This window comes from Nerophis ophidion, linkage group LG03 (assembly GCF_033978795.1).
Source record: "Nerophis ophidion isolate RoL-2023_Sa linkage group LG03, RoL_Noph_v1.0, whole genome shotgun sequence".
Taxonomy (NCBI): domain Eukaryota; kingdom Metazoa; phylum Chordata; class Actinopteri; order Syngnathiformes; family Syngnathidae; genus Nerophis; species Nerophis ophidion.
In genome coordinates this window covers 68,366,383-68,380,788 of record NC_084613.1, presented here as the reverse complement: position 1 = coordinate 68,380,788, position 14,406 = coordinate 68,366,383, and the positions used below count along the sequence as shown (strand labels likewise).

General features: G+C 41.4%; 1 protein-coding gene across 2 annotated transcripts in view; it reads right to left on the bottom strand.

Moving 5' to 3' along the window:
- tonsl (tonsoku-like, DNA repair protein) overlaps positions 1 to 14,088 on the bottom strand; it is a 55,469-nt gene extending 41,381 nt beyond the window's left edge. The window contains exons 1-7 of one of the 2 annotated variants that reach the window (XM_061895919.1): positions 13,781 to 14,088; positions 13,602 to 13,697; positions 7,814 to 7,956; positions 7,559 to 7,739; positions 7,361 to 7,490; positions 1,968 to 2,139; positions 1,781 to 1,895 (exon numbers count right to left, since the gene is read on the bottom strand). In XM_061895919.1, the coding sequence (XP_061751903.1) occupies positions 1,781 to 1,895; positions 1,968 to 2,139; positions 7,361 to 7,490; positions 7,559 to 7,739; positions 7,814 to 7,956; positions 13,602 to 13,697; positions 13,781 to 13,805 (862 nt within the window). In that variant the 5' untranslated portion in view covers positions 13,806 to 14,088. The remainder of the gene's footprint in view (positions 1 to 1,780; positions 1,896 to 1,967; positions 2,140 to 7,360; positions 7,491 to 7,558; positions 7,740 to 7,813; positions 7,957 to 13,601; positions 13,698 to 13,780) is intronic. The other variant, XM_061895920.1, reaches the window with a different exon arrangement.
- Positions 14,089 to 14,406: the final 318 nt, after the last annotated feature.

Genomic DNA, 14,406 nt, shown 5'->3' with positions numbered 1-14,406 from the left:
GTTTGTTACGTCTCGTCTCGATTACTGTAACGTATTATTTTCGGGTCTCCCCATGTCTAGCATTAAAAGATTACAGTTGGTACAAAATGCGGCTGCTAGACTTTTGACAAGAACAAGAAAGTTTGATCATATTACGCCTGTACTGGCTCACCTGCACTGGCTTCCTGTGCACTTAAGATGTGACTTTAAGGTTTTACTACTTACATATAAAATACTACACGGTCTAGCTCCAGCCTATCTTGCCGATTGTATTGTACCGTATGTCCCGGCAAGAAATCTGCGTTCAAAAGACTCCGGCTTATTAGTGATTCCTAGAGCTCAAAAAAAGTCTGCGGGCTATAGAGCGTTTTCCGTTCGGGCTCCAGTACTCTGGAATGCCCTCCCGGTAACAGTTCGAGATGCTACCTCAGTAGAAGCGTTTAAGTCTCATCTTAAAACTCATCTGTATACTCTAGCCTTTAAATAGACCTCCTTTTTAGACCAGTTGATCTGCCGCTTCTTTTCTTTCTCCTATGTCCCCCCCTCCCTTGTGGAGGGGGTCCGGTCCGATGACCATGGATGAAGTACTGACTGTCCAGAGTCGAGACCCAGGATGGACCGCTCGTCGGGACCCAGGATGGACCGCTCGCCTGTATCGGTTGGGGACATCTCTACGCTGCTGATCCGCTTGAGATGGTTTCCTGTGGACGGGACTCTCACTGCTGTCTTGGAGCCACTATGGATTGAACTTTCACAGTATCATGTTAGACCCGCTCGACATCCATTGCTTTCGGTCCCCTAGAGGGGGGGGGTTGCCCACATCTGAGGTCCTCTCCAAGGTTTCTCATAGTCAGCATTGTCACTGGCGTCCCACTGAATGTGAATTCTCCCTGCCCACTGGGTGTGAGTTTTCCTTGCCCTTTTGTGGGTTCTTCCGAGGATGTTGTAGTCGTAATGATTTGTGCAGTCCTTTGAGACATTTGTGATTTGGGGCTATATAAATAAACATTGATTGATTGATTGATTTTTTAATTTTTTTATTTATTTTTTTATTTTAGTCCTTCGCTATCAATATCCTCAGCCACGAATCTCTCATCCTCGCTCAAATGAATTGGGAATTTGTCGTTTTCTCGGTCCGAATAGCTCTTTTTGTTGGAGGCGCCCATTATAAACAATGTGAGGATGTGAGGAGCCCTCACACGGGTGACATCATTGTCTGCTACTTCCGGTAAAGGCAAGGCTTTTTTTATTAGCCACTAAATGTTGCGAACTTTATCGTCGATGTTCTCTACTAAACCCTTTCAGCAAAAATATGGCAATATCGCAAAATGATCAAATTTGACACGTAGAATGGACCTGCTACCCCCGTTTAAATAAGAATATCTCATTTCAGTAGGCCTTTAATGACATTGTTGATGTTTTAAAAAATATTTTACGAATTTTAGTGTCCTAAATAAAGCATTTTCAAGCATTAAAATTGCCAAAAATATCAATACTACAGTAGTATTGGCCACTAGAGGAGACCAAACCAATTTAGAGAGCGCTGTAACCACTGTATGGCTCAGCCTGAGGCGGCATTACTATATTGGATTAAAAAGAGCGTAAAGGTGACTAGAGGGTGTTTTTTCATGTCTTGATGGCTCTCATAGTGTGGGAGAATGTATTTAGGAGGTTGTAAACGTTTTTTAACAATTAACAGCAATAAATGAGGGACGACTGTATTGCAACAACAATGGTGACAAAGACATTTCTTCAGTACTGTCTGTTATACAATGGAGGGTAAATAAGTGGGGTATTTCACCGTATTTAAAGGCTTTCTTCACGGCCTGTCTGTCCACCGGCTGTTGGGAACCCAACAATAGAGCTTTCTTAAGAGAGCGTCTCGCAGCCACAAAATCACCCAAAGAAAGCTGAACCTGTGGGTGAAACAATAAAATTAATAATAATTTCAGCCCACATTTTATCCCCACCGCATCCTGAGTCCTCACCTTGCCAATGCAATGGAAGCACTCGCTCTCGGTGAACTTATCTTTCATCTTCCGTGCACACTCTTTAGCCTGCTCCAGGCAACGCACCGCATTGGAGTGCTGGCCGTTGCGGAAGAAGATGTTACCGAGATTGAAGTTGGCGCGGTAAAGATCTTCCAGCAGCGTGCTCTTCCTGTGAGGTAAAGAATGAACATCAAGGAAAAGAAGGCAAATGCTGTACAGTAGACCATTTTAAGATTCAACCTACCATTACAGGGAAAATAAGGCCCAAAAGTGTACTTTTTGTGTTGTGTTTAATTTAGAGCTATTGGCTGTCTATCTGTGTTGGACCTGCGATGAGGTGGGGACTTGTCCAGTGTAAACCCCGCCTTCCGCCCGAATGTAGCTGAGATAGGCACAAGCGCCCAGCAGTGCGTATTCAGAGCGATAACAGCCAATCAGCAGTGCGTATTCAGAGCGCATTGAGTCAGTGCTCCAGCATCGTGATGAGCAGATAGGTATTTAGCAGGTAAGCATCATCACCAGACTCTCCCCAAATTATAATAAACACCTCCCAGGCAACTACTAATAACACCACTATGAGCCTGTTGACGTTCTAGAAACAAACGGCAGCTCAGCTCGCTTGCAGTCATTGAGGTGAAGGCTGATTAGCTTTTAGCATAACATTTGCTCATTTTGCGGTGTGTGTGTGTGCACGTGCGTGTGTGTTACAGACAGAAAAGCTCTTTCTGTCTGTAACTTTACTTTACCTTTTTCTGTGTTGATTGAGCTGTGTTGAAGCAGCAAAAAACAACATTACGTTAAATGAAGAGTTTCCTGAAGCTGTCTCTGATAGTTGATATAATAATGTAAGTGCATCATAAAGCTTACATGAACTCCATGGTGTTCAGGGATGAATAGTTACTCCTATTGCTATTCTACTATTTCATTCAGCTATAATTACATTAATCATTAGTAATGTATTAGTCTCATTTTAAATGGCAGGCTCCCTGCTATCACATGTTGATAAAAATATAATATTTACATAATAAAAATCAACTACAGGCTTCCCAAATGCTGTAATAAATTAAGCATGATGAGTTGAACAAATGTCAGCATGGCATACTTATTATCAGGTAACCAGGACTGTTTTGCTTTTAGTTTATGGAAAAAATACTGAGATATATATCATATATCGCCATTCAGCAAATGGAGCGGAAAACCCAAGCAAAAATTTTAGGCTTCTTCATGCGAGAAAGCCGGCCTACTTCGCCACAGTCTGTAGTCTATTGCCCCCCCAGGCTATGTAGTGGCAGCGACGAGGTGGAGACGTGATGGCGACAGGCTGAGTTACACCGATCTCCGCCGGAGAGACACAACCTTAACTAACACATTTTCTTGGGGAAAAATTGGTAATATTTCCTAAACATTCATTTATTTTCCAACACATTCATCCCCACATATTAAGAGCATTTGTGAATTGTTGAGAGACATTTGTAGCACACATTTGTGTTGGTAAAGGAGGTGTTAAGAGAGTAACATCACACTTCTACATCTATGTCATGCAAATGCTGCCTCTTTGTTAGGTCAGCATTGCAAATAATATGTTCTCAATTGCCTTATCCAGAATAAATAAAATCTAAATAAACGTAAACGCATGTAAACTAGGAAATAAATGCTTATATGTGAATGTGAGTGTGAATGTTGTCTGTGTTGGCCCTGCAATGAGGTGGCAACTTATACAGGGTGTACCCCGCCTTCCGCCCGATTGTAGCTGAGGTAGGCTCCAGCACCCCCCGCAAACCCGGAAGGGATAAGCGGTAGAAAAGGGATTGATGGATGGATGCTACATTAACCAGAAGGTTTAGCACTGTAGACAGGAACAGGAAGGAACTGTAGGTTTGAACTACACAGAAGTATGATCAAATACAAAGAGTTGATACATGGTTACCCGTTGCTTTTCCTGCTGTTCATCTACACAAGAAACAAACATACATTTTGAAAAAAGTGTAAACGTGTGCGTTTGATTGCCACTCAGAGATGAGGCAAAAATTACGCACATTGGCCAAAGTGTACGGGCAAGTTGCATTGGTCAAATTTACAAAGCCGATTGGTTGAATTTGCGTGAATTGACACAATCGTGACATCCTGGTGGGACTGATAAATAATCATTTAAAAAATGTATTTATATAGATGTTGCAACTTTACATTGCCTATCTGACTTATCGATTGACTATCTGATACATTGCATTAAGTTTTGTGAAGCACCACTAAAGTGCATGACTGGAGATATCCACAGTGTAACCCCCCCAGACATATTTAATCATTGCTCAAAAAAAATTAACTGTCTTCTTATTCATATACTTTTCCAATTTTCTTGTATGTACAATATTTTTGATATATTAGATGGAATTTTTACCTGACATGTTTCAACTGTCATCTGCAGTCTTCTTCACACAGTGGTCAGGTGACCCTTCTGAAGAAGACTGCAGATGAGAGTCGAAACATCCATCCAGCCAACCATTTTCTACCACTTGTCCCTTTCGTGGTCGCAGGGGGAGCTGGAGCCTATCTCAGCTGCATTCGCATGTCAGGTAAATCTTCCATCTAATATACCGAAAATATTGTCAGAGTACAAGAAAATTTGAAAAGCATATTTAATTATTTCCTATGGGTTTCATTATGCAAGTGGATGGAAGCAGGCGTTTCCTCAGTCGCTTCAGTTTGTGTCGGTTTTACACACGAAATACTGTGAAAACCCTGCGGTATTAAACGCATCAGTCAAAATGTTAACTGTGCTTGCCACTACTAGTGAAGTTGTTAATATTTTACAGGAAAAAAACAGAAAATGTTTAAAAAATTTAAGAAAAAAAGAACTTTTCGGGCTTAATAAATGAATAAAAAATGTTGTGGCTGCCAGCGGCAAACACAAAGCAACATCCAAAATGCGCAAGAGCATCAAAAACACACAAAAACCCCCAAAACATGTGCAATACAGGGAAAACAAAACAGAAGTACGATGAAAAAGGAAGTTAGCATGCTACTATGAAATAAGCCTTATAGATATGAATACATAGCATCCAGCCTCAGAGCCTGTTGTCCATTAGAACGGCGCGTCAATGTGGACGCCGTCTTGAGTAGGGGGAAGCCGTGTTTATTTACTGCATTAGTCAACTGAGAGGAAGGTCTATCAATGACTAAAATATTGGTGCCAGTCAGATGCAGAGTGACCAGTCTGACGAAACCTTACTCAAGATGGCGGTCGAGTTGTCGTGCCTGAGAAGCCTAGACGTGGCATCTACAGTCGTGGTTCAAAAGTTTACATACACTTGTAAAGAACATAATGTCATGGCTGTCTTGAGTTTCCAAATTTTTTTACAACTCTTATTTTTTGTGATAGAGTGATTGGAGCACATACTTGTTGGTCACAAAAAAACGTTCATGAAGTTTGGTTCTTTCATGAATTTTATTATGGGTCTAGTGAAAATGTGACCAAATCTGCCGAGTCAAAAGTATACATACAGCAATGTTAATATTTGGTTATATGTCTATTGGCAAGTTTCAATGCAATAAGACACCTTTGGTAGCCATTCACAGGCTTCTGGCAAGCTTCTGGTTGAATTTTTGACCACTTCTCTTGACAACATTGGTGCAGTTCAGCTAAATTTGTTGGTTTTCTGACATGGACTTGTTTTTTCAGCATTGTCCACATGTTCAGAATGGGGTTTAAGACAGGATTTTGGGGAGGCCATTCTAAAAGTTTAATTCTAGCCTGATTTAGCCATTCGTTTACCACTATGGACATGTGATTGGGGTCATTGTCCTGTTGGAGCACCCACTACGCCCCAGACCCAACCTCAAGGCTGATGATTTTAGGTTGTCCTGGAGAATTTGGAGGTAATCCTCCTTTTTCATTGTCCCATGTTCTCTCTGTAAAGCACCAGTTGAATTGGCAGCAATACAGGCCCAGAGCATAATACCACCACCACCATGCTTGACAGTAGGATGGTGTTCCAAACATATTGCTTGGTATTGTGGCCAAACAGCTCAATTTTTGTTTCATCTGACCACAGAATTTTCCTTTAGAAGGTCTTATCTTTGTCCGTGTGATCAGCAGCAAACTTAAGACTAGCCTTAAGGTGTCACTTCTGGAGCAAGGGCTTCCTTCTTGCATGATAGCCTCTCAGTCCATGGCGATGCAAAACACGCTTGACTGTGGACACTGACATCTGTGTTCCAACAGCTTCCAATTCATTGCAGACCTGCTTTTTGGTGGTTCTCGGTTGACTCTTGATTCGTCTGACCGATTTTCTCTCAGCAGCACGTGATAGCTTGCGTTTTCTTCCTGATCGTGGCAGTGACAAAACTGTGCCATGATCTTTATACTTACGAACAATTGTCAGCACAGTTACTCTTGGGACCTTAAGCTGCTTTGAAATGGCTACATGTGACTTTCCTGACTTGTTCAAGTCAATGAATCGTTTTTTCAGATCTGTACAGAGTTCCTTTGACTTTCCCATTGTTGCGTTTGTAACTGAGTTTAATGACTGCATCAAATGAGTCCTATTTAAGTCAACAGGTGTCGTCAATCATAATCACTCCCATGAAGTTAAGAGGCCATCCCATGAAGCTAATTTGATTTGATTGTAACTTTTCCACATCACCAAAATTGATAATGTATGTTGCTGTATGTATATTTTTGACCCAGCAGATTTGGTCACATTTTCAGTAGACCCATAATAAATTCATAAAAGAACCAAACTTCACGAATGTTTTTGGTGACCAACAATTATGGGCTCCAATCACTCACTCAAAAAAATAAGAGTTGTAGAAATTTGTGGAAATTCAAGATAGCCATGACATTATGTTCTTCACAAGTGTATGTAAACTTTTGACCATGACTGTTTGTATTCATATCTACTAGGAGGGCCTAACAGTGGTTTAAAAAGTTGTGTTTTCATAGTATTTCATGTGTTTTGGACATTGCTGAACGTTCTCCCCTGTTGACCACAATAGGTGGCACAGGGGTTAGTACGTGTGTCTCACAATACGAAGATTCTGAGTAGTCCAGGGTTCAATCCTGGGCTCGGGATCTTTCTGTGTGGCGTTTGCATGTTCTCCCCCTACACTGCGTGGGTTCCCTCCGGGTAATCTGGCTTCTTCCCTCACCTCCAAAGACATGCACTTGAGGATAGGTTGATGGGCAACACTAAATTGGCCCTAGTGTGTGACTGTTAGTGTGAATGTAGTCCGTCTATCGGTGTTGGCCCTGTGATGAGGTGGCGACTTGTCAGGTGTACACTGCCTTCCGCCCGAATGCCGCTGAGATAGGCTCCAGCACCCCCAAAAAGGGACAAACGGTAGCAAATGGATGGATGGATGAATATTATACAAAGTATTGGGACACTTCTTACTCTGCGATGAAGACACTGCGTCGAATGAACTCGCTGCAGCGCTTGGGCTCCCCCAGGTGGTCGCAAACCAAACCGAGATTGAGGAAAAGTCGAGCCTTCATCTCATTAATTTCTCGCTGTGGCACCGTCCCTTTAACAGACAAAAAGTGAGCGTCAGTTTAAAATAAAAAAGTCCCTGGAAAAAAAAAAGAAACACACCTAAAAGATCGTCCACAATGGCCAAGCTCCTCCTGAAGGCATCTTCCGCTTGTTCAAGACTTTTTCTCGACTGGTCTGACTCATAGCGGAAGAGGTAGGTTCGGCCGATAGTGGCGAGCGCTCTCTGCTCCTCGGCATGATCTTTAACAGAGCGGGCCAGGTCCAGGTGACGATGCTGATGCTGGACAAACACAAACAAACAAAATGCTAACACTATTTGTATTTAATGTGCAGTTTCAAAACAGATCAACTCACTTTCAAGGCCGCTTCAATATTTCCCAGCTCTGCATAGCACTCTCCTATCTTACGATTGGCCACAGCTCGTCCAATCACATCATTTACCACTTCAGAGAGGGCCAACTCTTGCTGGTGCTCCTCAATGGCGGCTTCATAATCGCCTATTGTATAGGCAAATAATCAAAACAGAACAACAGTTAAAGGTTTGCAAAAGGAATGCAATTTTCTGGAAGATGTCCTGACTTTTGGTTTCTGCAAGTATAAGCAAATCTAATTTAAACGTGCCATAAGTAATAATTTAATGTCAAGTCATCATTAAATGGCCCTGATATGTCAAAAGGCATTAATAAATCATGTTATTTTCAAATACCTTTATAACTGATAACAATAGTTCAGCCGGGATATGCTCATTTCAAAATTAGATTTACAGCCCCGAAATATTGTTATTGTTTTCATTTCAATGCCCCGCTCTCCACCGTTTGACCAATTAAAAAGTCTGTGACTGTGTCACATCCAGGTTGCCAGTTACGCACCGCCCTCTTTGTCGAGCTACTGCCACTGGTAAAGTTACTAAACATGTCAGACCTTAGAAAATCTAAAAGGCATCGTTAGGATTTTAAACTTATTCATGACAAAGCCAGGACCAAAACAAAGATTTGTATCCGTGATGCCTTTGAAAGATGGAGACGACTGAAGGCGAAGAAGATTTTTTCATTAGACGCCAAACTTGCTAATTTCCTCCTTAATAGGCAAGTCAGGCATTTATGTTTTCTTATTACTTGTAATAAATGGAAATGGACATTTTGTATGTGAACTATATTTTCCAATACAGTCTAAGAATGCTTAGCATGCTAGCCCAGTCAATGACACATCAACATACAGGCTAACGGGGGGAAATATATGCCCGTTAGCCTGTATGTCGATGTGTCATCTAACTGACAGGGAAAAGTATATTTTCGACAAATAAAACCTATGTGGACATGGGTAGTGTCTGTGCCTTTTTTGTTGTCAATATGCTGATACGCTGGGGAAATGTGTTCCAACATTAGAAAGGCTAATTTCGGTTTCTGGTACGGTATGTTCATCAAACACATATGGGGTGGTATTTGCTTGGCACAATATAATGCATTACATGTAATGATTTTCTACTTCGTGTATTGACATGGTAGAAGGTCATATGCTGTATGCGTAATGTGGTTTTTGCATAACGTGGATTGGGTCATAGAATTGCTCTCTGTACTGAAAGATGGTGATGTGCGTAGATGGAAGAGAATGCAGTGCTTCAGGTTGAATGCAACATGAAGTTATGCTGAACGAAATGTGGCGGTAATTTTACTGTTGACATGGACTTGCCATCAAAGTAGGCCTATGGGATGTATAATATATTATTATACATTATTATTTAAAATTATTTTGATAGTGGTTCGTGCGGTCAAACTAGACATTTTAGCAGAGTTGGCACTTGGTGAAAAAAGTTTGAAAGAGCACTGTTCTCATGTATTTGTCGTAGAGCCCACCATTTCATAGTGATAACAATTTATCAAATTGTGCTTTTATAGGCCCTTTAGATTCCTTTTTTATTGCAGGAACTTTACCACGAAACTATGAGCGCTTTCGCTTCAGTAACTGGGTCTGATAATTAAGTTTCTGGTAATTTTAATGGTTTTTAGTCGTTTTTTCAGCCCATACCATGTTGTGGGGCTTATTTAAAATCAGATAACTTTTGTTGCAGGGGCAAGTTTCTGCTATAGAGCAGGTTCTAAACACGCTTTACAGCACGTAATTACAATTTACTCCCATTGAAACTTTCTACCAACACTGTTTATATTTCAATAATATGCAGCAAATATTCAATGATGTGACACTGTAGCTTTAGGCTATGTCTACACTAAGCCGGATAACCCCTTAAACTAATAATTATCTAGCCTAAGCCCTGTTTTAGTAACACTAAACTATCGTTTAAGGTTCCCCTGCTCGGACAAATTTTTTACACGGGCTGTGTATTTATTGAATCTCCGGCTCTTAGCCTTGTATGGACTCATTGATCGTTAACAAACTGAGTTCGGAGAGGAAGTGATGCCAGAAAGACCGCGCCCCACACAGGAAGTGACATCAGAAAGAACGCGCCACAGTCAGCTTCATAATGAAGCCGTTTTGTGACTCGTAGGTAACCACTGGAAATATGAAGGCGAGTCATCGAGACCCGCTTGTGTTTCTCCTACAGTCTGGACCGACGCTTTTGAAAATCGCACATGAATACCTTAGGAGAAAGCGATTGCAGCTATTTCGGATACAACACTTCTCAGACGGCAATAGAACTTTCGAATGGCCAGGTCAGTTGTGATTCTACTTAGCGGAAAACTTTGTCCATTTGTCGAAGGAGAGTCAACAAGAATGCGAGTTCCATGGATGTGATAAAAAAAATTTTTAAAAAGGTAGCGTGTGCTTTGTAATACCTGGCCAGTGTATATAAAGTCATCAAAAACTAATGGACAATGAAGGTGAAGGCAAAAGAGTAAGGAGTGTCCTGACCAGATATCTAGATCCCTCGTTTGATTGATGTAAAATGTTCTTTATCACATTGTTTGCGTGTCTAATAAAGATTTGATTCATTTATGATGGCTAAGGTGTGATTCACAACAATAGGGCGCCACAGGACACTAGATTCCAGTTAAATGAAACACCACAACACTGGATATTGTTCAGATAAGCAGAGGTGGGTAGTAACCGCTGCTGCCCTACTGCTCCACTCACCTCCCAGGGGGTGATCAAGGGTGATGGGTCAAATACAGAGAATAATTTCACCACATCTAGTGTGTGTGTGACAATCATTGGTACTTTAACGCGCTACATTTACTCCGTTTCATCTACTTGAGTAACTTGTGGGATAAATTGTACTTCGAAGAGAAGTTTTAATGCAAAATACTTTTACTTGAGTATATTTATATAGAAGTAACGCTACTTTTACTCCGCTCCATTTTCCTACATTCAGCTCGCTACTCGCCACTGATTTTTATCGATCTGTTAATGCACGCTTTTGTTTGGTTTCGTCAGACAGACCTTCAAAATAGGATCTATCACATGCCTGTGTTTCACCAATCAAATGCAGTCACTGGTGACGTTTGACTCTGTTTCACCAATCAAATGCATTCACTAGTGATGTTTGACTCCGTTTCACCAATCAAACTGAGCCAGGCGCTCACATGATTAACTGCACACTTTTTTTTTTATAAACCTTTATTTATAAATTTCAACAATTACAAACAGTTGAACATAATAATCAAAGTAAGTACAAAAACCATACAAAACATCGCCAGTGGGTTGTAAATTCAAAGTAACTAAAATAGAATGCAAAAAAATATATATATATGAAATAAACAAAGTGCAAAGCCGTAGGCTCACTCAATCTCAGTAAATAACTTAAATTTGGAACACAGCATCATCGTTTTCACAGCTTTTTGGTTGTTAGAGGTAGAGTGTTTTAATGTAGAGTTCTAAATCTTTTTTAAAGGCACAAAAAACAGGTCGGGTATTGAGAAACTTACATTTATGAATATAAAACTTAGCCAATGGTATAATGAGCTTGCAAAGGTAAAAATGCATTTTCTATTTTTTTTTTCAATACAGTCTAAAACCAAATACAGTATAAATTCTTTAATGTATATTATTGTTTTAGTTGTTTAAGAGATATTCCTGGCTCTGAATTTGTTCTTTGCTATTTTTACGTTTTTGTGCATTACTTGTTGCTGTCATCATTAAACGAACAGGTTACTCATCAGTTACTCAGTACTTGAGTAGTTTTTTTCACAGCATACTTTTTACTTTTACTCAAGTAAATATTTGAGTGACTACTCCTTACTTTTACTTGAGTAATACATCTCTAAAGTAACAGTAATCTTACTTGAGTACAATATCTGGCTACTCTACCCAGCTCTGCAGATAAGTTACATTTAAAGCCCTACTGAAATGAGATTTTCCTATTTAAACGGGGATAGCAGGTCCATTCTATGTGTCATACTTGATCATTTCGCGATAATGCCATATTTTTGCTGAAAGTATTTAGTAGAGAACATCCACGATAAAGTTTGCAACTTTCGGTGCTAAGAGAAATGCCCTGCTTCTACCGGAAGTCGCAGACGATGACGTCACCCGTGTGATGGCTCCTCACATATTCACATTGTTTTTAATGGGAGCCTCCAACTAAAAGTGCTATTCGGACCGAGAAAATGACTTTTTCCCCACTAATTTGAGCGAGGATGAAAGATTCGTGGCTGAAGATATTGATAGCATCCATCCATCCATTTTCTACCGCTTATTCCCTTTCGGGGTCGCGGGGGGCACTGGCGCCTATCTCAGCTACTATCGGGCGGAAGGCGGGGTACACCCTGGACAAGTCGCCACCTCATCGATAGCAAAGGACTACAAAAAAAAAAAAAACACGATTGCATTGGGACGGATTCTGATGTTTTTAGACACATTTACTAGGATAATTCTGGGAAATTCCTTATCTTTCTATTGTGTTTTTAGTGTTTTAGTGAGTTATATAGTACCTGATAGTCAGAAGGGTGTCTCCACGGGTGTCTCAGGGGAGTCGACGGCTATGGAGGGCACAAGCTCAGCTTTTCTCCGGTAAGAACTGACTTTTTAACCACAATTTTCTCACCGAAACCTGCTGGTTGACATTTGGTAGGGGATCCATGTTGGCTTGACCGCGCTCTGACCCATAGGAAAGTTTCACCTCCAGGAATTTTACACAAGGAATCACCGTGTGTTTGTGTGGCTAAAGGCTAAAGCTTCTCAACTCCATCTTTCTACTCCAATATTAATTGAACAAATTGCAAATGATTCAGTAACACAGATCTCCAAAATACTGTCTAATTATGCCGTTAAAGCAGACGACTTTTAGCTGTGTGTGTGCGCAGCGCTCATACTTCCTAAAAACCTGTGACGTCTTGCGTACACGTCATCATTACACAACGTTTCGAAGTCGAAACTCCTGGGAAATCTAAAATTGTAATTTAGTAAACTAAAAAGGCCGTATTGGCATGTGTTGCAACGTTAATACTTCATCATTGATATATAAACCATCAGACTGTGTGGTGGAGGGGCAGCGGCTTTACTTTGAGTTCCTCCCGGATGGCAGAGCTTCTCACCCTATCTATCGAGAGGAGCCAGATGAGGTGGCTCGAGCATCTGGTCAGGATGCCACCCGAACGCCTCCCTAGGGATGTGTTTAGGGCACGTCCAACCGGTAAGAGGCCACGGGGAAGACCCAGGACACATTGGGAAGAGTATGTCTCCTGGCTGGCCTGGGAACGCCTCGGGATCCCCCGGGAAGAGCTAGACAAAGTGGCTGGGGAGAGGAAAGTCTGGGCTTCCCTGCTTAGGCTGCTGCCCCCGCGACCCGACCTCGGATAAGCGGAAGATGATGGATGGATGGATGGACTGTGTGGTGGGTTGTAGTGGGTTTCAGTAGGCCTTTAAGAACTTGCACACAAAGCAACACTGGAGACTGGGGACTATGACGTGCGCATTTTCCGCGCATGCGTATTAGGCCGTGTTGTCTTAAACGGCGATATTGTTGTGTGTGGACGTGGATAAGGTTAGGTGGGATTTACCCTGGATAACCTTATCCGGCTTAATGTTAACGGGGCCTTAAAGGAAATAGTTATATGACATTACGTCATGGGTTAACAGTACAGCAAAATTGGGAAGATGAGTGAATATTCTGACTACTTAAATCTAACAACTAGGACTTGTCTCAAATATTTTACTGGAATGTGGGGTTACAAAAAAAAACATTTACCGTTTCTTGATAGCAGCTCTCCAAGCTGATTGCAGATGTTAGCCTCCTCTCTTATGTTGCTGCTGTTCTGGGCTTTGTACTTCGCCTTCTGGAGCACTTTAAACAACAGCGACCACCAGCGATCGGCGATCATCATAAGTTAAGGGTACAAAAATCACATAAAGAGAGCCAATACTTACGTTTTATTTCGCGTGAAAAGCTCATCTTGTAGCTCAGGCGATGCTAACAAGAAGCTAAGTTGGTGGCTGCCTGACAGTGGAGTGCGCTCCGCCCAACAAGCGCTGACTGGCGGACAGAATCACGCAAATGTTCCGCCTAACTTTCACCGAGACGCATGGTTACTCGGTACTTTTTTGTTGTCGGCACCATTTGCGTGATCGATCGCGCGCTGTAAGTTGCATAAAACAATACCAATGGACTCGACGATAGGCTTTTTCTGTTCAAGAACTTTTACAAAGCCCCGCCAGCACTGCAGTGACCAATCGCCTACTTGTATTCCACCAGAGCCCTAATTGTTGACTGGAAGGTACAAAGTCCGCTGGACTTGCTCAAACAGAAACACAATAATTCAAGTAAACTATTTATATCCACTCACTAAAGCTGTGGATTAATAATTATGAGTGTTAATGTTTTTTTTCCAACAGCAACTTGCTTGTAGAGTACGTGCGTAAGTCAAAATATAGGAACAAGTACTACCACTGCATTTGCTAGTTTTGGTTGGCTATTAGTCGATCACGTGACACTGATGGCTCTTCCTCATAGCAACAAGAAGATTGTTGATTTCTTTGGCTTTAGTCGAGTCTAA